Source organism: Apteryx rowi, unplaced genomic scaffold (assembly GCF_003343035.1).
Source record: "Apteryx rowi isolate R43461 unplaced genomic scaffold, aptRow1 scaffold_0, whole genome shotgun sequence".
Classification (NCBI taxonomy): Eukaryota; Metazoa; Chordata; class Aves; order Apterygiformes; family Apterygidae; genus Apteryx; species Apteryx rowi.
The window spans coordinates 1093497-1117772 of NW_020447195.1; the positions used below are offsets into that span (position 1 = coordinate 1093497).

Here is a 24276-nt window from a genome sequence, read left to right on the forward strand (position 1 = left end):
CATATGCATGGATAAATAATGACATGTTCCTCAGTGCTAGATTGGGACTTGGTGAATGCAAGGGAAGAAGGACCCCGAATGGGCTACTAGACTCAGGTCRGGCACACAGGAGTACAGGGTGAGATGATGCAGCACAAGCTGTTCCCTCTGTTGTCTAGTGCAGCTAAGCCGGCGTTTCAGTGGTATCCGTTTGCTCTCAGTATTGCTCCAAATAGTACCTCGGAGGTGCCTCCCCTTCCACCATACCCCTCGGCTGCTGCTGTTACCCCGCACCTTGCCGAGTGTAAAGTCCTAGAGAGAGAAACCAGCTTTTGCACTCATTTTGACGTTTCTGTGTACAGAAAGTGCCTTAGCGAACATTGGGCCAGTGCCTGGTTTATGGAGGTGTGGAAATTGGAGTCTCCCCTTTTAAACGGAACTAGAGCAGAAAAAGTCTGATTAGGCTCAGATCAGGTAGAACAAAAGCAACTTCTTATTGTGACAGCCTGTAATCACCACAGGGCTGCTCCACAGTAATTCGCTAATCTAGATCGATCAGAGTGGTAGCATTCATCTCCTGGCTCGGTGGGGTCTTTAATCAGTCCAGCCTCTGCCCGTCACAGTAATTGTCTTTTATTGCTCTTGCAGATTCCTTTTCCCTGGAGCAAAGTTGTGCTATTTTTTCATTACCAGGTTAGGGAAACAGGGCTCGGTGGCAGGGAACACTGTCTGCCTCTCCTGCCTTCTCTGAATTTTCTTTATTTGGTCCAAAACAAAGGCTTATTAGTGAATGTTACTAGCCAGTCCCCCCAGTTTCTACTGAGATCCCCATGCAGAACAGAGCACGATGGCATCTGTGGCTTTCCGGCACATGTGAGGTGACATGATGGACAGCTGCCACATGCACTGACCTGAACTGACCTGTGCCTGGTTCTAGCCATCAGCTCTGTCTGGCATCCTTGTAATATTTGCATCATAACAGTGTGTTCTAAAACAAAAAAATATATTGCCCAGTGTTTAGAGTTCTGATGCGCTCTGTGATTTAAAATTTATTCTTGCTTTTCAAAAGAAAAAGAGACAAATGCCAGTCTTGCTAAGAATCTTTCTTCTGCCTCAACCTCAAGGCAAAATCCTGGGTACTATGGAAGTATTTCTTCTCATTCTCTGGGTTTCCTGGCCTTGTAGCCCTATTAATATTTCTTTATACACCTGCTGTGTGCATCAGTTCTTTGAGATCACCAGGGAATGTGTATGCAGAAAACTGACAAAGGCAAAAAAGAGGACAACAAGGCAAGCATTTCATGTCAATGTGTATTTATAGCTGCTTCTGGGGGATTTAGCATCAACTATTGGACCAGATGGACCATGGATTGTTTTTTTGTGTAGAAAGTGTATGTTCTTGTACCTTTCAGACTCAACAAGGTGTATAATTTTGGGGGACCCTCTTGTTCCCCTCCTCAAATTGCACCAAAATATCTACTTCTTCCAAAGTCATTGGTACCATGAAGAAAATATGCAACCATGTTTGCGGGAACCTGTCACTAAGCAGCCCAAGCTGCAGGTGCTTGGCCAGCAGGCCCAGGTGGTGACTTGGGTTCTCCTGTGTGCCAGAGGGCTCTCATGCACCAGTATGAAGTGGGCCTCATCACTGGGAGGTGACATGAGTAGCCCAGCACCTTTGCAGCTACACAGGTGATAGCACAGCGAAAGTGTGCCAGACCAGCCTATACAGTCATGACAAGCACAGCATAAATCTGTATGTTTTGCATTTGTCCAAGCCCTGTGTGCTCATCCCTTGTAATTCCTGCTAAATACTCACAACTCCACGACTGCCAGGTTGCATTGAGCACCAAAGCTCCTGGGAAATCCTGCAGCTCTCAAATGCTGAAAGATCATTTTTGAATCAGAGGCAGTGCAATTCCTATCAGTTCAGCCACGCTTGGCATAAGCTACCAAGCCTGGAGAGAGCTTGCTAGGAAGCACTGGAGCACTCCAAAAACCAGCCAGAGGAGGTCCTAGCAGGCTAAGCGCTCCCGGAAGTACATGCCTTGGAAGGGGAATGTGTATTGTTTCCATGTGAGTTTTATACCAGTGCAGTGCATGAGAAAYGGCACAACCACCTGCGCGTCGCTCTGCACGTGGGCATGCTTTGAAATAGGACTAAAAGGATGTTGAACACATTTAGAAATGTGAAGCAGTTACTCCTCCCATATGGTTTATTGAGGATCTCAGTTTTCAAAGCATGAGTAGCAGTGAGGCCCGTTATTCTTTCCAACATGCAAAAGGCACAAGAAAGTGATATATGTGATTCTGTGCAAAATGTCTCTAAGAAAATACACGGTGAGGAAATGACAGAAATGAGCCCCCAACAGAAGAGAAAGCCAAAGTGCCTTCAGGAAAGTGCTGAAAAGTTCTGAAAATGGTTGTATTTTTTCAGAGTTCCAATATGCTCAGTCGGTGAAAGATGCTTTGCAAATCCATGAAAGGAAACTCAAGGCAAAGAGACACAAGGCTAAAACAAATAATAATGATAATCCCCTTCATGTGACAAAATTCAGGATGGAAGTCAGAATATTTATCTCAGGAAGAAAGTGCGGTATTTAGTTACAGACATTAAATCTTAAAAAAAAACAAAACCACACCAAAGCCAGATGTAGAAAGTGGATACATTCTAAGAACAGCTCAATAAAAAATATTTCTTTAGTGAAAATAATAGAAAAATGGATAATTAAAGAACGTTAATCCACCTTGACTGCGACCAGTTACTGCACCCTGCCCCAATCGGCTGTGTCTTCCCTGCTCCCAGGAGAGGCCTCTGAGCACAGCAGTAGAGTGGCTTTTAGAAGAAGGAAGTCCTCACTACTCATATTTGTGAAATGTGGCCGGTGAACGATTTGAAAACATAAACGTAGAGGCCTGAGTGTCCAAGTCCAATTGCTTAACATGGGCGTTAGGAGACTTCCCGGGGTTCCTGTCTCTCCCACTGGAGCCGGCCTGCCTGGAGGCTCTCTTGCTTCCCGGTGGGCACGGGTGAGCCCTGTGGCCCCCGAGCACTACGCACGCCTCTCTAGAGTTGAATACTTAAACCTAAAAAAGGCATTTACAAGTCGACACGTTTTTTGTTGTTGTCTTATTTCCTTGCAGTATACGTTTCTACTTCTAGACTATGGAATGTTACATTAAACAATATAATTATTCATACCTTGTTTCAAATTTCATTACAGTTACTGAGGCTTCATCATAATTTCACACAGCACAGAGACACCAAACTAAACACCAAGCAGCCAGCATTAGATGTATTTTTTCTTTAAATACCAATAAGCAAAATATCCCATTCCCCCCAGAGATCCCATAAGGAAGGAGGCTCCAAAGAAGGAGGGAGGTTTCCGCTTGACCAGCCTGAAGGCATTGGGTACCACCGCTGAGAGGAGCGTGGTATGTATATCTCCCAAAACTTTCCTGAAGGCAAAGCGTTTTTGTATCCTGTCAAAGAAGGACTGTAGGTTAGGTCTGCTGCCGTCTTCCCAGTATTTCTTAGAGAGTCCTAGAAACTTGAGGCGATGCAGGGTGGCTCCTAACAAGACATCGGCCAAGGTAAAGACACATCCACAGAGCCAAAGTTCACACTTCTGCCCTGGAGAAAGAAGGCACAGAATAGGTAGAATAAGAACAAACCCTTGGGTGGACACTTAAAGATCTTGAAGATCTTCAAAAGATCCACAAAAGCAAAGGAGTTTGGATCAGACCTGAGGTGTTTTTTTCCCAGCTCTCTGGTGTCCCAAGAAATCAGAGCCCACCTGTCAGGCTGTGTGATGAAGGATATGTGGGGCCGCAAGGCTGGGAGCAGGAGGTGATCACTGATAACCCACACAAAGATACAAATCGCTGTCTGCCAAATGCCTCTGTTGGCCCTCTCTGTGCTTTTGCATGTCAAGAGCAGCGTGAGGCTGCACCACGGCTCGAGCTAGCTGGCTGAGGCTGGGCTGGGGTCTCAGCGTGGGAGCAAGCTGTGGCAGCGCTCTGCCATGGGGGTGTCAGCAAGTYGGTCCTTTCCCGGTGACTCCCTAGGAAACTGGCCTGGGAGCACGGGAACTTTCTTTCCTAAATTTTGAAGCCGATCACAGATCTGTAGACTGCGTCTAGGTCAGTCGTTTCATTTCAGGGCCTGTGGCCCCTGGGGTATGTGTAGACCCAGGAACTAAAATACCCTATTTGACTGGCTCTGCAGAGACTTGCACTGGAAACTCTTTGGGGATCTGCAGTTGCCTAGCTGGCAGGTCTCACCTAACCTGCTTGCCAGGAGGTCCCTGGAAAAGAGCCACTGGCTTCTCTTGAAGAAGGATCTGGTGCAGCGACCACTTCTGCTCTGTGTCAGTGCTCAGGGAGAGCAAAAGCATTTGTCCTTGGCTGTGCTGGGCATTGCAAGATGCTTCAGGAGTGTCATGTTAACATGTCCTATTTTAGGGATGTGAGAAATCCTTGGGAATCAAAACCATTTATTTGCAGGGAAGAATGAGACTGCACAAGAGCTGGTGCAGCCTGGCCGCCCTCCCGGTGGGCTGGCGGGAAGGTCCTGCCTCCTTCCCCTCTCCAGCACCGGGGACCCTGTTCCGGGACACCAAAGCCAGCAGCACTTCCGTGCCGAGAGCCGGGTCTTTAGGGGAAGCAGAGCTTGGCGCGAATGCTGGGCAAGAGGAAAGATAACAAAGCACTGAAAGCCCCCGAGAACAGGTGACCCTGGAAACAACATCACCAAAGAGACGTGCAGGAAGAAAACAGGCTGTCATTAGGCTGGAAGAAGCAAGCTCAGGCCGGGAGAGTCAAACGCTTCCCCACGTGCTCCTTCAGTGCTGCTGAGCGCAGGACACGGGTCCCCAGCACCCTCTCCCGAGCCCGTCCGCCCGCCAGGGCCCGTGCCCTGGGCCATCGCTGCCTCGGCGCGCCGCACGGGAGCTGGGGTGGTTAGTGCTTTCCAGCCAGCACCTGCAAACCAGGGCAGCAGAGGCAGAGATGCAGCTTGCTCGGCAAAGGGAAGCTCGGGTTGCCCCCGGGGAACCCAGCCCCTGCCCTCTGCCCTCCCCAGGCTCGAGGGGCAGAACGTCCCCTCTGGCTTGTTCAAAATGCCGGGGGGAAACCCAAAACGCCGCCACGTGCCAGGAGAGGCAAGGCGGCGAGCTTTGAGCTGCCTCCTCTCCCCGTGGGCCGTGGAGAGAGAGATCCRTGCTCCCACGGTCAAAGCCAAGGGGTTTTGCACTAAACCCACCGCTCCTGCAGCTCTCCCGCTCTGCCAGCYGCAAGGGCAAGGCGACGGCGCGGTGCCTGCGCAGCCTGGAAAGCCCAGGCCCTTCGGCTGCTACGCTGGGGGAGGAAAGAGGCAGCTTCATTGCACCCCTGCCCAGACGCCGGCAAAGAGTAGGCAGGCTGCCTGCCTGGAGAGGCCAGAGCCCCGCAATTAATGTTAATTACCCGACCTCATTTGCACCGGCTTGGCAGCCAGCCTAATCCTGCTGGAGACACAGCCCAAGTGCGTGTAGTGCCTGTGCCTAATTAGTCAATAGAAGTTTTYGGTGCTTAATGAATTGCTGGGACGATGCCCCTGGAGCCTCCCGGGAGCTCCTGGGGTCTGGAGGATGGTCAGGCCCAGAGGTAAAGAAAATGGAGCAGCAGTGTCTGTGTCACTGAGCCCTAACCCTAACCCGAGCCCTAACCCTAACCCTGCGGGCAGAGGGGCTGGGGACCCCGGCGAGGGAAGGAGGCAAATGGGGGCGCAGGGGTTGCGCAGGGCCCAAACTCGGGCAGAACGGGAGCACAGCTGGGGGGAGCACCCTCGGGAGGGAAACGCGTTTGTTATCGCGGGGGTCGGCCGCTTAGAGAAACCCRGTTTGGTTCTGAGCACGGGTCTCCACGGCTGAAATCCGGAGCCAGCCCTCCTGGCTCTGGGCTTGCACCCGCCACCGAGCCCTAGACCCAGCTGCGGGGCGCCCGGCGCCTTGCCCAGCCCTTCCCCGCGCAGCGGCCGGGCCAGAAGCCYGCGGGGCTTGCTGGCCTGGCTTTGCTGTTGTGGTTCAGGGGCCAGCCCGAGAAACACTTGTTATGAGGATAAATAGGACAAACTGCTCACGCGAACCAGATGCATGTGGAGAGCAGTCATGTTGGAGGTACTGTCCGTGCCTCTCGGGTCCTTGGGGTTGTTTTCCAAGCCGGGCTGGGAAGAGCGAGCCTGGAGGGACCTGGCTGCAGGCTGGGCTCTGCCGAGGCTCGGAGAGGCTCCGGGGCAGGCAGGTGACATGGACCTGGGCGAGCGCAGCACCGCCGGGGAGGGAGGTGAGCCCTGGGCTGCCTGAGCGTGTCCTAGCCTGCCTCCAGGCTGTGGCTGCTCCGCGGGGTCTGTGCCGGGGATTGCAAAGGCGCCGCTGCAGAGTCGCGCTGCAAGGTGCTCGGCTGTGTGCGGGTTCGGGGTACAGCTGCACCCRCATTTGTGCACATCTCTAGCGGGTGCCTGAGGAAGACGTCCCCATTGCCCGGCAATCTGCCCTCCCAACGGCACAGCGGCGTGGAGGCAGCCCGCTCCCTGCCGTGGTCAGTAGATGCCTCCCGAATTGGGCAACCACTGATGATTTACGGTGTGCAAACGCCTTTGCAGGCCGGCACCAGCCYGCTCTGACTAGTCGCTATTTGCAATATCACACTTGCGCCAGAAAGGCTGTGCTTTAACGCTGCCGCACGGCGCTCGGCCGAGCTGCTCTGTGCCCCGCTGAGAGCCCRGAGCATCGCCGAGCCCTGGCGGGCAGGACCCCTCCTCTCCCTCCCTCCGCCACCGCCGCCGCCGGGAGAGGAGGCTCCTGCCCGGCGCTGCCCCTTCCCGGGCGCCCGAAGGAGCCGGTCCTGCGCGCCGGGCAGAGGGCTGTGGGCAACAGCCTCGGGCTGGCCGCAGGAGAGGGGTTTTGCTCCGTCCTCTGCACCCCAGCAGGGCTCCCCCCCCCCCCGGTGACCGGCGGTGGCGAGGTGCACGAGCGGGCGCTGGAGCGGAGGGGACCTGCCGCCGCACGGTGGCTGCTGCGACCTCGGAGCTCTTGCAAAGCGGTGGCGGGGCCAGAGGTCCTGCCGTGAGGACGTTATGCCGTGCCCCCAAGTTAGGGGAGTCGCAGCCCTGCCGGGCGTCTCGCCCGCCTGCCCGCCCGCAGAGCCCCCGCGCGGCTGCGCCCCGTGCAGACCCGTCCTGCCGCTGCCCCTCGGCCTCCCCCTCGCAGGCACCCCCGCGGCAGCCCCGAGCCTACCTTGGTACTCGAGTTTCCTCTTCTCCAGCTCGGCCTCGATCTGGTCCAGCACCATTCCCAGGTCGCCGAGGATTTTCTTCAAGTAGTTCACGTTGTCGTGCTCCAGGATCTTGGCCTGGGGGGAGCGGCGGGTCAGGCGGGACGGGGCCGGCCGGGCGCCCAGCCGTGCCGTGGCGCGTCTCGGGGGTCTCCCCGCCACCGCGAGCCCCGCGTCCCTGCGACCAACTCACCATGAGTTTCTTCTGCTTGGAGAGGTACGGCTCCGTTAGCTGGGGCTCGTCCTCGTGGTCCAGCTTCATCAGCTCCGTGCTGGCGTTGGCTAGGTGTCCTGCGGGCAGACGGAGAGAGGGGCTGGGGGAGCCGCTTCCTCCTCTCCGAGGAGACGGAGGCTGTGCTTGGCGGAGGCGAGGATGGCCTTGCGCCACGAAACAAAACACCTGGAGGCAAAGCAGTGCCTGGCACCGCGACAAGCGGCCTGGAGGTCTGAAATGGCCCAACTTTCTGACTTACCCCTGCAGCAAGGGCCAGAATATTGCTAACGCTGCTGCCAAAAGCTGCCAGGCCTGTGCAAACGGCAGTAAAATTATTTCCATGTGGTGTAAGCCGGTCGGAGTCAGGAAGCTGTGGGTCTGTCCCATGGGCCTCCACGGACAGACGTGACCTTGCTCCGACCGTGCCACAAGTTAAGAGCGGCGCTGGCCCCGCAGCGTATTCCCTGCCGTGCTGCGGCCTCGGCCGGCCAGCTTTTACAGCAAGAAAATGGCTCATTCGGTCAGCTCAGCAGGCTAAAAGCGTGGTTTCAACATTACCCCTTCCCGCAGGCGAGACTGGGGAGCGAAGCCCTCCCTCGACAGCCAAACCACCGGCGTTCCCTTCGGCGAGTTTAACTAAGAGGGATTTGCAAGCACAGTCCGGCTGTTCTGTTTGAAAATGAGGCTTTTTATGCACTAAATCACTTAGAAGTTAAAAAGGAAAAAGAAAGCCCAGGTGACTAGGTACGACGGATCTCTGCCGAGGCGCTTTCACCCTCCTTTGCTGCTATCGGCACGGATTAACCGTACCCGCAGCCCCTTTGGGTGGCCGGGTGCTGGGGGATGCGCAAAAAGTCGGGCGGAAAGCTGGTGCCTGCCCCAAAGGGSCGGCAGCCCCGGCATGCGAAAGGGGGCGACCGGCAGCGGGGGGAAGAGGCCACCCCCGGTGGGGGCACAGCCCGGGCCGTCTGCTTCAGCCTGCCTCGCTGCCTCCCAGCCGCTTCCCGACAGCGAGGCTCCTGCTTTGGGGAGCCCGGGTGGAGCACAGCTCGGGTTCCGGTTTCCCCGGCAGGTCCCGAGCCGCTGCGGCGGCGGGGCTGGGGTGCGCGGCACGGACCCGGCTCTGCTTTCTCGCTGACAGCAGCTGAGAACTGCTAAACAACAACAGGCGGGTTCGCACGCGTCCRAAACGCCGCACGGTGCGGAGGCAGCGATGAGGCAGCGATGAGTCACTGTTTTGTGTAACTGGAGCATCGGGACGTTAAAGCAAAACAGGCCACGGGTTCAGAAGGAGCGGTGGGAGTTAATTTTTTAACGAGGTGCGCAAATGAACTGGAAGCCCGTGCTATAAGGGGGCAGGGAGCACGAGCGCGTTTAAAGACGTGGTGGAAGAAAGCTCCCCCCGGAGCAAGGAGAGGCAGGCGCGGGGAGGGCGCGCACGGCAGCGCGTGCCCAGGCTCGTCCTCTTCCGCCCGTCTCCAGCCGGCATCCAGCTGCCGGCCAGGCCCAGCTCGCACCATCCTCGGCTCTGGCAATGCCGAAGGGTGTTGCTAGCCRAAGGCAGAGCCGGACCTGCCGCCTGCGGTGAGTGCTGGTAGCCTCCTTCCGCAGCGCTCTGGCCCGGTCCGGCTTTCCTCAGGTGTCTGCAACCCTGGAGATCTGGGATGGGGCCGGAGCACCAGAGCTGGCCTGGGCAAGAGCTCCTTCGGGAGAGCAGCCCTGCCTCCCCCGTGAACTGCCCCTTCGCTGTCCTGTGCCGCTTAGAGGTTATAGCAGCCGGATTACCAACGCGCACTGACGGTGCCGCTGCACGGAGCAGCCGGAGGGAGGGATACCGGAGGGGGCTGCAGGCCTGGGAGCCCCCGCGGCCGGGGCGCAGGTGCAGGCAGAGGCACATCCGCCCCGTTGCTCCCCGAAGCCCGGCTCTGAGCCGAGACGGCAAGCGCTTGGGCTGGCTTAGTGAGCGGTGATTCAGCTTGGCTTGTATTAAACATATTCGGCCTTTTCTGCTGCGCTCAGCTCAGAGCTGCTGGGGCTACCCCGAGGGGAAATTGGGCATTTCCCTGCCACCATGCCCGCGCACCCCCCGGCATTCCCAGTCCTGCTCTGCTCACTGCCGGCAGCGCTGGCTGAAGGGTGCAGCAGATCCCCCGCAACTGCGGCCCGCTCCGGGGAAGGGATTTGGGTCCCGCGTCCTGCACGAGGAGGGGACGGCACGGCCCGCAGACGCCACGGGGGGGGTGCGCTGTCCGGGCAGGGGCTGCCGCGCTGGTGGAGGGAAAGGGGCCGATGCCCGCCAGTGCGCAGCAGGCACCTGCCGCACGTTTGGCGGTGGGGGCTGCATCTCGGGAGCCCCTTCTCGGGAACCCGTGTGCTGTGACCGCAAACCCCGCTTGGCCCCCGCAGCACAACCGCTCTCGGGGGAATCCGGGTAAGTACGCGCCATCAGAGCACCGATGCGCTGCTCGGCCGCTCCCGGCTTCAGCAGAGGCTTTTATCGCTCCGGTTCGGTTGTTGGCAGCCTCCTGCGAGGCCGGGCTCAGCATTATGGCTTTCAAAGGGATTTCACCTCTTCGTTTCCTCTCCTGGATTCCTGCTAGCGCTGCCAGCGGGTCTCTCCCTCTCTCTCTCTCTCTCTCTCTCTCTGTCTTTAAATGTTTTAAGAACTTTGCTGAGCGCTTCCTTCCCATCTCCTGGTTCCTGCAGCTTCATCCCCAGCAGATCAATACTCCGGGCTGAGCTCTCCCGTGTCTGCGCGCACACCGGCCGGCGCTGCAGGGACAGGGCTGGGCACGGGCTTCATCAACTGCAAAAGCCGCCTTTGAAACCCTGCAGCCCCGTCTGCAGCGAGGCGATGTCGCAGGGGGAAGTGCTGCGGGGAAACCCCCCAGCCTGCGCGTCCACCCCGCGGAGGGCGAAGCCGCAGCCCTACCCTCTCTCTGAGGGCAAGATGCGGCCGGGCCGGCCAGCAGGACGTCCTCTGGCGACCGCGGCCCCGCAGCGCGGCGCTCCGGCAGCGGAGCCCGGGCCGCTTTGCACCCGCTGTCCGCGCAGCGAGCAGCCCCCGCGGACGCCTGCAGCAGGCACAAACACCCCGGCATGCGAAACCCCTCACGTGCACGGGAGAGACACCCGCTCTCCCCCGTCGCAGGGCATCGGGAGGATGTGAAGGGCTTTCTGCACACGGGAGCTAACAGGGAGGGACAAGAGTAAATGGAAGAATAAATACAAAATGCAGAGTAACACCTCAGGGATGACACAAATTGCCCGAAGCTGGGCTAATCTCTCCCTGCCAGGGACCATCTGTTTTTGATCATTCCCCCCCCCGACAAGGCTTGGCGCTGCTGGCGTGCGAGCGAGCCTCATGCAGGGGAGGCCGGGGCCAGCAGCAGGCTGTGCGCAGCCACGCAGTCACGAAACTCCCCGATTCCACCAAGAGCCCTTCGGTGGCCGTGGGGAAACCTGCCCRTCGTTCCCACCGAGGTGCTTGCCAAGCTGTGGCTCGCAGGGGTCTGTGCTGCGAGGCCTGACTATCGCCCTCCGAGCACTTTGCCGTCTGCACTTTGYGAGAGGAGGAACTCGCGGTTGCCTTGGACCTGGTTTTATTCCCCCGGCCCCCTTGGGAGAGCCTGGCCCTGGTTCACCCTCCCCTTGGGACACGACTGCGGCGCTGAGCGCAGCCCCGTGGCTCGGGCGCCTCCGTGCGCAGGGGCGAAGGGCGGCCGCCCCGGAGGCAGAGCATCGCTGGCACGGCACGCCGTGCCCGGCCAGTGCGCAAGCCCTTCCTTGTGGCGCGCTGGGAAAGGAGCCACCGGGCAGAGAGGCTCGGAGATATTTTCAAGCATCTTGGCAGGGCTCTGGGGTAGCGGGGTGAGTCAGGCGGGCTGAGGCACGAAGCCGTCGCAGCAGCGCCGTGGGGGACGAAGGCCGTGGCTCCGTGCGCGGCGTTTGCCCCGGGCCTGGGGGTCTGACGGCGACGACCGACCGCGCTCTCCAGGCAGGGGAGGGAGCTGTCTGCGTACCGCGGTCGTCCCTCCCCGAGCCCCATTAGGGCCCAGGGGGAACAGCTCTGCTGATGCTCACACCCGGTGTTTCGAGCTGCCGGCGCAGTGAAGGCAGACGGGGCAGTGCATTTCTCTTTGGGGCTACAGGGGCTCGCGGCACACGAGGTGGGAAGCAGGACGGGGCCGGCAAGACGCGGTGGCAGTGGGCGAGAGCCCCCGTTTTGCAGGCACCGCCTGTGGCCCAAGCAGCTGAAGGAAGGCGCTGGGGCAAAGACGGGGCTGCCCGTGGGATGCCTGTCGTCGGTGACGCCGAGCCCAGCCCGGCTCCCAGGTCCCGCTAGCGAAAAGCGTCCGTGTTGGCGAAGGGAGCTGTTTGGGACCGGCGCTTTTGGGAGCTGGGAGATGTGGCCACCTCCGGGCYGCTGCGAGAGGAGCTCGCTTTAGCGGCGATCCTTGCAGACAAGTTATATTAAGCATCGTCAATGTTTCATGAGCACTTGAAGGTCGGGGACACAATCTCACGCGGATTCATCCCCTATCTGCAATTCAATCTCTCTGTAGGCTCCCGCTTCTGCCCTTAAAGTTATTGGCGAGAAGAGGGAGGCAGCCCGCTCGGGAAGCGAGGGAGAGAGGAAGGAGAGCAGGGGAGGGCACAGGCATGYGAGACAGAGCCAAGCGAGGACGGACGGACACGGCGGTGGCGGGGCGAGGGGCTGTGCCGTCGGGGAGGAAGCGAGCCTGGGCACATACGGGCCTGGGGAGATCCTTAGAGACAGGCTTTGGGGCCGGGGCTGTTTTGCAGCCTGCAGGCGGGTAGGGGGCTGCTGTCTGGCCCTGGGGAGACGGCCCCGAAGCTYCCTGCCCGCCTCCCCCGGTGCTGCTCGTCCGCCCCACTGCGAACTGCATGGAGAAGGTGCCGGTGCCCCTTGCCGGGTCCATGCTACCACCAAAGCACAGCGGGACTTGGCGGTTTACACCAATACACCAGGGTTTTAAATGCTCTGCAGGCAAATTTCCTSCCAGGTCTGGTTGTCACCTCTGGAGAGAGGAGAGGGTTGTTGAAATGGGAAAGAGGATCGGTATTTTCAGAATACCTTCTGCCTCGAGGGGGGATATTTTTTCCCCGGGTCAGTGCCACGTRGGAGATGCAACGAGTAAGGCGGAATAACTGATCCGGAGGAGCCCGGCAGTTGGAGAGACACTCTCCAGAAAACAGCTGGGGTGAGAAGAGCGCGTCAGTCTGCAGACGCCCCCGGGCTGGGGAGCCTCGCCGGGACCCCTGCAGCCCCCCAGGAGCTTTGCCACTTCCCAGCTCCCCCTGCCCGCGTTCGGGAAAGGAGAGACTGCCGAGAGCGGGATGGCCAGCGGGGGGCTGCACGCGGGGCAGGGGTTTGGGGCCAGCGGGGGGCTGCCCTGCTCCGCTCACGGTCCCCCCCGCCGTCCAGGCGGGGAGCAGGCGCCGCAGCGGGCACTGCTAGGTGCCGACCCGCCGGAGGCTGGCTCTAGGCAGCCCTGCTGGAGAGGCGACTTACTGCGGATCTCAGCGGTCGCGTACTTTGGGATCATGGAGTCGGTGGTGAGCTCGGGGTGCAGGATGCAGCCGTGCGTGTAGGCGTCCATGGGCAGCGAGTCCAGGAGCTCCCGGTACTGCAGCACCCGCGAGTGCAGCAGGCTCCCCGGCTCGGGGATCAGCTGGGTGACGTTTTCTGAAATGCCGAGTGGGAAAGGTGTTAGCGGTGCCCAGGCCCCACGGAGGTCGGACAGTCGTTAGCRGTTCGTTAGCCCAAGTTTGGGAGATCAGCGTGCCTACAGCATTGAGAAATTCAAAACTCGGAGAGCATGGCTCCGGCAAAGCCCCGCAGTGGGTTTGCCCTCCGCTTTGGGTGGGGGTGCTGGGGGGCTCCCACCCGGTCAGCCCCACGCACGGCCGGATCCCAGCCCGTGGGCACAGGCCCTGCAGCACYGGGGCAGGGGCTCTGCGCCTGGGGGTTTTGGGCGGCAGCAGCAGTGCTGCGCTGCGCGTTCCCCTCCCAATCGGCTCCGCACCCCGTCCATGCGCCCAGCACCTCTGCTTTAGCTGTCTGCTACCCCGCACCCCGCCGTGTGCTTGCAAGCCCCACAGCAGCACCCCGTGTTTAGCACGGTTGCTGCAAAAGCATTAATTACTCCGCGGTCGCTCTGCCACTTCCCAGCCGTCCGGTTAATGCCCCCGCGCCGCCTGCCCGTGCCAGGACCTGCCCAGCTCGTGTGCAGCGAAGGGCAAACCCACAGCTCCACGTGTACGTGTACGTATGTCTTTGCCCAGAGCACTCTCTGTGTTCCTCATTCACAAGGATCTTGGTGTATAAAATGTGTCACCTCTGCAGGCTCTGAATTTGCACACTTTGGTTTCGCATCTCTCAGAAGGGGAACAAAATATTCCCTTCCTGCAGAGAAGAGCAGAGATACAGGAATTAGAGCTGGGGATCACCTGAGCTATGCACTCTTTACACCAATGGGAATGACGTAGCTAATTCCCTTGGGTTTTCTGGAAAATCTCATTCAAAATGGATAATCTGGGAGCTGATGACAAAATAAGGAGTGGCACACATCTTTCCTGAACGCTCATCCAGTGCCCACGCCGCAGGCGCATCCCGCTGCCCCAGCCGGGCTCTGCATGTCCTCAGCTTGTTGGGTTTTACTCGTCCTGTGTGGATGGCAGTTTGTGTCACGCTCTTTTTATTGTTCCTACAGCTCAAAATACACGGCAGCTGACACCAGAATAAAGGAAATGTTGCTTTTGTCTCCCCCAAGAATATCGGCTTCATTTTTTATGGGATCATAAATGTTTATGGCTTTTGCAGAGAGCAGTTAACAGACAGTGAGTAAATTTACCACCGGGACTCAGTAAACTAAGTTGTCCGTATGCAGCCTGCAGTGCAGAGCTCACCGCAGGCCGGATCCTCGGTCCGAGATGAAGGGCAAACCCTGGCCAATGCTGCTGCCTGATTAAGGGCCCGACTGGACAGCGGTGCTAGCGTGGCATGGCGAGGCGGTGGGAGCCGACGCGAGGCGTCTGTTCAGCGGAGATGCAGTTTGCCAGGTGTGCTGGTGAGGGCAACACGGCGCCTGCCCCGACCTGCCAACTGCCATCACCTGGACACAAGGCCAGGGACGTTTTGGTGGTCCCTGTATTGCACACTTCTTCACACCTCCAATTCGGGGAGTTTTCAAAGCTTGCTAGAGGTCTGGGCCTGTGACACCCCTCTTGCCTGAGCGCCAAAGGTAGGTGTCTTCTCATACGGTGTCACTGCTACAGGGTTGCACTTAGGTCAGGGGCTGTCTGGAAATCAGCCTAAAGCACCTAGCCCCGAAATCAGGGAGGGTTTACAGAGCTGCCTGAGGGGTGCGCAGCCTCCCTTTGAGGCAAGCAGCTGAATTGCGCAAGTAGGACGGTGTTCTTGAGGGCTGTCCATGTTGTAGATGCAATGTTGTTGATGTTCATGTTGTTGTTAGATTGCAAAGCACTGGGAGGCTGAGGGGAGACTAATTCTGCCCCTAAACTAAATGGGGTGTCAGCACTGCTGGTCTCCGGGCGTGCAGTAGACTCAGGTCCTTCTGACCAGCGGGTATCGGCACTGCTGTCACCTCATGAAGCGGAGCTGCTCCTCCAGCTTCTGGAGCTCGTGGGCTGCTCGTTGCYTCTGGCTGCCTCCATACAGAGATGCCTGAACTCCAGCTCTCCAAAATGGGATTTTCCATCTGAGAAAAGTGACCAGCTGAATGAAATAATAATAACTACTCTATAGCCTGCATGCTCCTTCCATATGGCGCCCAGCCAACATCCCGTTGGTTGGTGCCAAGGCTGGAAATTAGCACATAGAGAACGACCGTCCCATCCAGCACCAACATGAGAGCTAGAGAGGCCACAGTGAGCTAGATGCATGCTGGCCACGGGCCAGTATCCTTCAGCAGGGTCTAAAGGCAGTTGTTCGGTGGGATGGCGTTCATGTTGCCTTCACGTGCTCAAGAGGGCCTGCACGTACAGGCTGTGTGGTGCTTCTGCAGATAGATGGTCATCAACTGGTGGTACCTAGTCCAAAGGCAGCACCTGGGGAGATTTTGGAGGTTGCGTGGTTGGATTGGGAGCTCAGAACCGCAGCCACCCTGTGGCCTGGCACCAAGACATGTTGCCACCAGCCAGCTCCTGGGCAGTGCCCTGGCGAGAAGCACCCTTAAACAGAGCATGTCAATGCTCTTCAGTGCTTTYCTTGGGAAAGGAAAATATCACTTAGCACACTACCCTTTAACGATAGCTGACCCTCAGAGTACATGTAACTAGCAGAAAAAGGCTCCAGGCCCTGAAGAATACAAAGCTCTGTAAATATACCCTTCGTGTAAAGGCACTTCCAGGCTCCACGTGTTTTTGCAGGATGGGTGATCCCACCTCAGCCCGACACACTGTCATTGCGGTAATACTTTTTCCAGCTAAATTTGGCAGTTGATGACTCCTGAGTTCAGTAATCTGGAAAGGAGGAGTGGTGCCCCAGAGCTGGCTCCCTCTTCTCATGTGCTTCACCTGTAGCATTTCTCAATGAATAGGTAAGCAAATGCACCTAGCTGGAAAAGCTCTAAGACAGGAGTTTTTGCAGACTATGGGGGAAGCACCATGTTCCTCTTTGGCAATAAACCACAAGTGACAGTGGAAAGATTTTGATGCAAACTTTTGAAGAAAAAACTTGCCATGTTTTGGAGGGAGGAAGAGGAACAAGGCAGGAAAGGTCTCCCCCAGCAAAAGTGCTGKTTTTCAATCTCTAGGATGTTTGCTCCTAGGAAGAACCGCCATCGGCACAGGTGGGGATTTTGCGTGCAGCTGCACATTCGAAGGGGAAAAGCAGCGTTATAAGAGTTGACAGAGCTGCTCTCCCCTCTCTTTCCACCTGTTCTTTGCCCAGATCCCCTGGAGGAGCTATAAATATGCAGCACTCCCAGAGCTGTTCCCTGTCGCTGAATTAGCTGACATCTCCTGCCGGTGACAACTTGGTGTCACATACACATGGTCTCCTGCCCTTCGCAGGCGAAGCCACCGCACGGTGCGGGGACTGCAGCCCCGTGAACGACCCACCTCAGCTCCTCATGGCCCCTGCTCAGTGGGAAAGCATCCGCTGTCTCTCTGCCACGGGGCCGCCCAGCACAGGGTCTCCTGTGGCAGAGATGGGCCAGTCCGACCAAGGTGGTGGCTGCGCGTGACCTGCTCRCGGGACACAGCGCATCTCCGCCGTGTGCCACCCCGGGGCGGCGAGGGAAAGGCGGGAGAGGACAGCGCTGAGCTGGCAAGACGCCCGTGCTTCGGGAGCTATTTTGAGATGTTTTTGATGCCTCTGCTCCACGGGTGATGGATGCTGGGGCGAGCGCCGTGATGCTGCAGTCAAAGCTCCCTCCTAAGCTTTGAAGTCTCCCCAGCAGAGCATCCCAGCCCGCCAGCCCACAGATTTGGAAAAATGAGGGCGAGGGGACTCGGGAGATGCAGGAGAGATGCTGCTCGCCACGGTGGCTGGGCAGAGAGTGGCCTCGAGTGCCGTCCCCACGTCCTGGCACACCGGGCGCCGTGGGACATAGGGCAGCGCTCCCCGCTGGCTGCTGCACCACAGCCCGGCTCTGCGGGTGGTTAGAGGGCTTCGCTCTCCCGGCTCTTCCCGCTCTGGATTTGCGTCACATCATCCTCCCGTGCTGCCTGGCACCGCCAGCTTTGTTGGACTGCAAAGGGGCAGGTTTCTCCCGGCCCTCCCCTCCGATGCGGCGCCCCCGACCCCCCGATCCCCCCACCTCCAGGGGAGGGAGGGTGGCTGCTCAGGGAGGCTGCGCCGACGGCCCTGGCTCGGTGCTAAAGCCTCTAAAACACTAAAACACTTCGCGTGGGTCTGCCCTGGCCCCGAACCGGCGCTGCTCCTCTCCTGGGGCTGATCCCTGCTGCCGCTGTACGAACGTTTTTCGGGAAAAGCTGTCGCGCGTGCACAGCCRGCAAATGCTGAGGACCTGAAACCCGCCAGGTCATCTAGGTGTAAGTGGAGACTGGTGGCACAGAGAGCCTGGGTGTCAGGACACCCTGGAAAAGACCTGTAMTTTTGTAGGTAATTATGTCCTCTGGGTTAATAGCAGAAATCCCCAGTTACTGTAGGGAGGAAAACCCGAAGCTAACATCTGATTCGGCCTGATTTTGTTGGCAGGCTCTTGGTTTAACTAAGTAAGAGCTGTCTTACAGCTAGTCCCCGTTTAGTTGCGCGTCCAGATCCCATTCCAGTGCTCTCTGCAATCTCAGGAAGGGGGAGAAGGACAGCAGAGCCAAACTTGCACCAACCTTCCCTCAGCTGGGCGGGCTGGGGAGAGACACTGAGTTTTTCACACCTTTACCCAAGGCCAGAGTAAAATAGCTCAAAAAGAAACTCTTATAGCCAAGCCAAAAGCAAAAGGGCATGGAAACCTTGCAAGACGCCTCAAGAAATACCGATGTTTTTGAAGAAGGGTTTGGATAGCAACTGGTTGTGACTGGGAGCACTAGGGCTTATCTTCACAGCTGCTTCCACCTCCTCATGCCAGTATCTCCCCCACAAGGAAGACAGGCTCACGCTTTATGGATATGACCTGAGCACCTGCCGCTATCTGTGCCACAGATGTGGTGTTACCTCCACATTGCCGYGGGAGGCAAGGAGAAGTCAGGAAAAACGTGGACAAAACCAGAAGCACTTCAGCCAGGCTGTGCCTCCTGGGGTGCAGTGGGGTGGGCTCTCCGGGTGAGCAGCTCCAGTGCACCGTGGGGTCTCCGATTGGCGGTGTCCAGTGGGAAACTGTCCAGCCTGGGAGCATAGGCTCTACAGCAGGAAGGGAGATGCAGCCACAACTCCTCCGAGGCACCACACCATCATTTCCAAAAGGACATTTGGGGATTTCTACTGTAAATCCTTCATTTTTCATAGCAAAATGTAAAAGTCTGGGGAGAGCTGGTTGGTTGTTGCTGTTTGGGGAGAAGCTGAAACTTTCCAGGAAAAAGCGGATGCATTTAGCAAACAGTGACTTTGAATGAGGCCTTGGAGCCCTCCAAACCCAGCGTGGCAGGACGTCTCTGCCCACCGCCCTTACCTCCTGTGAAGTTCTTCTCCATGTAGTCGATGATCTGGTTGTAGTCGCTGATGATGTTGTCCCTGTGGATGATCACGGGCACCTCCTCGCCAAGGTTGAGTCGCATGAACCAGGGCTCCTTGTGCTCCAGCAGGGGCATGCTGACATCCCGCTCCTCGCAAGGCAGCCCCTTCTCTGCGATCACCAGCCGGACCTAGAGCAGGAGGCCAGGGCAGAAACAGCTCAGTCTCATGCATCCAGCTCTCCCACAGGTCCCCGGGCAGGGACACTCGTCTACCAACGCTGACTGTCCCCACTTGCCTCCCCCACCACTGGGCAGGGGATTCACCCTGCGGTTGCCTCTCGGGGTAGGGACCCCTCCTATGCTACGGATGCATGAAGACCCGTATGCCAACCAGACCTGCTACGGATGTCTTTTCCCATATCTCGCTAACTAAGGAGGAAGGTGGAGGTAGAGTTACCAGGTCTCCAAAAGCCCTAGAAGCAACCCAGCCACACTGACCTTCCATTGCATCTTGGTGACCCTCACCTGCCACTTAACCACAGTGGCCTGCCATGACACATGCCAGATGGGGGCTGCTCGCCCTCCCTGCAAGAAGCCAAGCTGCTCGTAGCATGGGGCAGCAACAAAATCTGGGCAGCAAACTGAGTATCTCCATCCCCAAAAGCAGAGGGAAATGTCACAAGGAAGAAAGCGTGAATGTTCATTTACTACCTTGTAAAAAGTCATTGCCAGCCAAGGTCTCACTTGCCAAGCAAAGAGTCACCAAGTCTGTCCCCCAGCTATCAAAGGAAGGAGAAAAAGGAGATGCAAGGAGACCCAGTGCCTGCCTGACGTAAGTCATCTTGTTGTGTGTGTTGTATAGCCACTGCCGAGGCCTGGGCTCGGTGCTTTTTGGGAGYGCAGGCAGCTGTGCAAGCAGTCCAGGTGCGTGTACACCATGCATGCACAGCGGGGACAGCCGCATGTGCCTGTTCTGCGGCGCTCAGCCCCAGCGTGGTGGGCACGACAAGTGCAAGGTGTCATGGTGGTATCACATGCGGGCGCTCTGCACATCCCCCAGCTCGGCATCAGGATCTGCCACCCCGACTAGATGCTGAAGGATCTGCAGATGCTGCTGTGCAAAGGTCCTTAACAGGTCACCACCCTCCCGGGCGGATGCAAGGTCAGTGCGGTTTCACCCCAGGCACCACCCTAACTTTGCAGGATCACCTCTCCGTCACACAGGCAGGACRGGTCACAGTCCCGGCAGCTGTAAGTCAGCCACATGAGCCTCAGAGTTGGCATGATGTGTCCTGCTGACACCGTCCTCCCTCTGCCAACTCACCGGAGGGGAATGGAGGTCCTCGAGGACCGAAACCCTCCCGTCAGCAGCGGGCCAAGAGCGGCCGGCATGGTGGGAGGGGAGGCAGCAGCTCCCCAGATGGGGGGATCAGCGGTGCTGCCGTGGGCTCCACCTGGGTGCTGGCACCACCTGCACTGCCCAGGTGAGACCTGAGGAGGAGGAGGAGGAGGAGGCGGAGGCAGCAGTAGTAATAATGCTTCCCCTTGTACTGGTGGGTGCTGTGGCCAGCAGAAGGAGGTGGTGATGGCAGCTCAGGTAGGTGCTGCTTGTGGGATGGGCTCYGTGGCTTTGCTGGGCAGACTCGGAGCAGGGAAAAGGCTTTGCTTTGTGGGGGCTTCAAGCAGGTGTTGGGCCACAGGAAACCTTGGAAGCTGCCTGTGTGAGGATAGTGCTGCTGGGTATTTCTTCCTCCCTTTCTCTTCCTCCTCCTCCCTGCCCCTTGGCACCATGGGGCCCAGGACCTGCTGTAGGAAGCAGCCTCTCTCTTCCCCTTGGCCCTACACTCAAGGATCTCATTTTAGGCACCCAGGTTTTTTAAAAAAAGCTGACTGTTATGCACTAAGTATGTCAAACTGGTGAAAAAAAAAAGATCCTGCAGGGACATCAGAGAGCCGCTTCTTACAGATCCGCCAGAGAAAGGAGAAGCACTTGCTTTCTTCCAGCCAGGAGCAGCTAAAAATACCACTTAACAAATATAAGCATTTCTACAAGTACTTCAAATTTCCTGTGGAATTAGCCATTAATTATTTACAGGCCCGACAAATTAATTATTTCTTTTAAAGTGAAGCAAGTAAAAGCCTGGTTCCCTCGTTTGCACCTTGCTCTTGATGTTTTCCTCCCATCTTATGGCCAAACCCAGCAGGGACCATCCTGGGTGTCCAGCCCATAAACTCCCACTGTTTGTCCTGTCCCCCTGTACTATCAAGAAGCAGAAGCTGAAGGCCTGGACCTTGTTGGCCTTGCAAGGAACTGTGGATGCTGTGGTCGTTTCCTCACCTGCTGGCAAGGCCCTGGGCCCTGCTTGCCCCCTGCACCGCACCAGCCAGTCCTGGCACCTTGGACACGTGCTGTGCTAAGGCATCTTCTTTAAAAACCCCCAAACTGGCAGTAAAAATGCATCCTTCCCTGGGAAGGAGGGATCGAGTCCCTGCAGGGGCTCAGCAGCCTGCCCACAAACAGTCCTCAGCACCCTTTGAGGGAGACATCTAGCAGCTCCCGGGGGAAGCTGAACCCCGGGGACTGGGAGCAAAACTCCACTGCCGCCGGGGGTTTCCCCCACAGACCGGAGCCCTCGGGTGCACTGACACCCAGCTTCGCTCCGTGCCGGCCAGCGCCCCGGCTTGCTCCTTGGCCTGGCTCGCGGTGAAGGCTCTTTCCTTGCAAGTGACCTCAAAGCCGATGCTCAGCGCRGGTGTCCTGCCCGGTGGCGTCAGGGTGCCCCGGGGGCCCCTGCACCCCACCCGAGCTGRGGCTGCCTGCGGGAAACCCCGTGCAAGAGGCAGCTTGACCGCGTCCCCCCTGCTGCCGGCGGCCGAAGGGGCAGAGCGACAGACAAGGGCACCCCCCTCGCCCAGCGCGACCCGGGGGAGCCGGGCGAGAGCGTCCCCGCGGTGGCGGGGATCCAGGAGAAGCCCGTTAGTCACCTGCCGCCGGAGGCGGAGGAGCCGACCATGTGCAGACACGCTGCTGCACTGGGCAGCCCACGGCTTCTTTGTGCGCGCGGCCCCAGCYTCCCTGCCGGGGCTGGCACGGCCCTTGCGTGGGGGAAGGCTTCGTGCTCCCCTAATACCCTCTAAATGCCTCGTCCCCCGTATATAGCTAATGGCATGACCGGGGCCGTTTGGGGCTGGGAGAGGAAGGTCAGCTTTGTTACCCAGCTGCCGTGCTGCAAAATGAGCACTCGCTATTGCCTGGAAAACGTGATTTCTCGTTGTTCAGCCCCGAGAGCCAAGCGTGGCAGCCTTGAAAGGACCTGGGCACCTGGGGAATAGGATTTCCAGAGCGCTGCTGCAATGTCAGGGGCAAATCCTTCCCCGGCACGGGGCTGAGCCCCAGGGGCTGCTCCCCACCCGGAGCCCCGGAGCGGGGTGTGCAGGGCCGCGGGTGGGGGCCGGGGCCGGTGCCGTCTCCCCCTCGGCCGGCCGCAGGGTGGTCGCCGGCAGCCCCGCTCCAGCCTTTGTCTGCGCTTGGCGCCGCACCGGGGCGCGTGAGATTCGGGGTGCGGGGGATTATAAAGCAGAGGCGGCTCCTGGTACAAAGCCTGACCCCAAAGCGAAAGAAGGATTTGGCTGAGCTGCTTCCCCCCCCCCCACCACCCCCCACCCCATCCCCTCCCCGGGCAGATCCTGTTAAAAATGCAGAAATGCAGGTACAAAAGACCTCGCTGTTTGCACAGCCCGCCTCGCCCCGCTCCCCTTGCCAGCCCCGAGCAGCAGCAATCGTCCTTCCCGCAAGCCGGCCCGCTCCGGAGGCAAGGATGCGCCCTGGGTGCCGGAGGTGACGCTTCCCCGGGAAGCCGGCCGAGCGATTTACCTTCTGCGAGCTGAAGGACTGGGTCCAGTGGTACAAAACCAGCCTGTCCCGGGATCCGAGCGCGGGGTCTGCCGGGTCCTGGTTTTCCTCCCCCTCCTTGGCCTTGCCCGCATCGCTCTCGAGCGCCGAGATGGGCCACCAGCTGCAGTTGGTGGGAGCAACGCTGTTGGGAGTCGCCATGGCGGGCTGCGAGCAGGACGCGCTCGCCGGGCTGGAGCGAGCCGCGCCACCAGCATCACATGGCTCCTGCCAACGGCATCACTCCGGGCCGCGCCGCGCCGGCTCCCTGCTCGCGCCGCGCCGGCCGCCTGCTCGCGGCGGGCACCGGGCACCGGGCGGCACGAGACGCGGCCCGGCGGGCGGGCGGGCGAGCGCGCAGCCCGGCCTCGCTCCTCTCGGGGCTCCCATGGAAACGGGCCGCGCTCGCAGGCGTCGCTTAAATAGCCGAGTCAGCGGCGGCGGCTCCTGCCGCCTGCCCGCCCGCCCAGCCGGCATCGGGGCAGCTCCAGCCCCTGCGTCTCCCTGGGAACATTTTGCAGCAGAGATCGAGGGGCTTTTTTGACTGTTTTACATTTGACAGATAGGTAATAGCATTTACATCAGGAGACACCGGCTTTAAAATGGCCAGCAGGCAGCTTGCCTGCCTGGAGCCTTGCGTGCAAAGAAGCAGCAATGCCTCTGTAGAGATTCAGTGACTTTATTTATTTATTTATTTATTTTGGTGGGGGGAGAGTAAGKATTAAGTGCTGCCTAATTGGTGCTGTGTAATCCGTACCATGGTAGAGCCTGGGAGCCCTAGGGGTGTGCTGGAGCCCCGGGGTGCCCGTCCAGACAGGACGGGACAGTCCTGCACCAAAGCAGGTATGGCTGTGTGTCGAAACTGAGACTAATTTTTGGAATTAGCAAGGTGAGGCACCTTTGTAACGCGGTTGGGTTTGCCCTGATCAGCGAGCAGYGGGGCCTCTTCGTACGCCCAAGGCTTAGGCTCTGGGTGCCTGCGAGGAACCCCGGGGGAGAGGGTTTGTGTGCCGTTCCCATGGGGAGACTCCTAAGGACACTTGGAAGGGGCGGGAAGGGGAGCGAACTGGTACCTGGCCCCCACAAACACAGCGAGAGGAGCAATTTTCTGGGGGCAGGGAGCGGAAAACGAGTGAGCCTCTTCCCTTGGCGTCGTAGCGGTGATGAGCGTGCGCAGGGGCTACGGTGGGGCAGCGAGGCTGGGCAGCGCTGTCGCTTGCCTCTGCTCCTCTCTGCCACCTCCCTGCCCAGCTTCCCGCGCTGGCCTTGGGGACACAAACGACCCAACGGGAAAGGCTCTTCCRCTACGGCTTTGCCAGACGAGAGCCGGGCTCAGGGCTGTGCGGGCCACTGGGGCGCTGCTCTGGGGCACCGGCCAAATCACCGGGGTGGCCTTTGCTGCTGCAGGCTCTGAGCAACTCTGTCTTCAACTGAAGACCCAGGCCATGGTGCTAAGAAACATGCTGCCAGCCTGTCCTTGCCATGGCAGCCTCCCCTCCTGCCGGGCATGGCACAGACGGGCCTTCGTTGTCGGGGCAGCATCTTTCCAGGCTCCTTTCACTGGAAAGGGGCATCATTAACCAAGGCCAGCACTTTGGGTTTAGAAAGAAAAGGAACAGCTTGGGATAAACAGAAGATGTTCCCTACTGTGGAGCGCTGTCTAGAATGCTCCATCTAGTGGCAAATGTGATGAATTAATACTGCGCAGTTGGGAATTAAAAAAAAAAAAAAAAAGACAGTCTATATGCTTCTG

The 24276-nt window shown here is 58.6% G+C and overlaps 1 protein-coding gene across 3 annotated transcripts; it reads right to left on the reverse strand.

The window, feature by feature from the left end:
* Positions 1-2177: 2177 nt before the first annotated feature.
* Positions 2178-22685, reverse strand: GDAP1L1 (ganglioside induced differentiation associated protein 1 like 1). 3 transcript variants are annotated; one of them, XM_026080434.1, is made up of 6 exons: positions 22506-22685; positions 18628-18820; positions 13044-13217; positions 7487-7584; positions 7257-7371; positions 2178-3613 (listed from the first exon to the last, which is right to left on the reverse strand). In XM_026080434.1, exons 1-6 carry the CDS (start codon positions 22683-22685, stop codon positions 3270-3272), a joined length of 1104 nt encoding a protein of 367 aa, XP_025936219.1. In that variant the 3' UTR covers positions 2178-3269. The 3 variants fall into 3 exon arrangements, with proteins under 3 accessions (XP_025936219.1, XP_025936306.1, XP_025936393.1); XM_026080521.1 differs by lacking the exon at positions 13044-13217; XM_026080608.1 differs by lacking the exons at positions 7257-7371; positions 7487-7584.
* Between the last annotated feature and the right edge of the window lie 1591 nt (positions 22686-24276).

Coding starts and splice junctions, on each gene's coding strand:
- GDAP1L1 (XM_026080434.1), bottom strand. CDS start 22,685: ATGGCGACTCCCAACAGCGTTGCTCCCACCAACTGCAGCTGGTGGCCC. Junction 7,372..7,486: donor CCAAGCAGAAGAAACTCATG/GTGAGTTGGTCG, acceptor CGCTCCCCCCAG/GCCAAGATCCTGGAGCACGA. Junction 3,614..7,256: donor GAGGAAACTCGAGTACCAAG/GTAGGCTCGGGG, acceptor TTCTTTCTCCAG/GGCAGAAGTGTGAACTTTGG.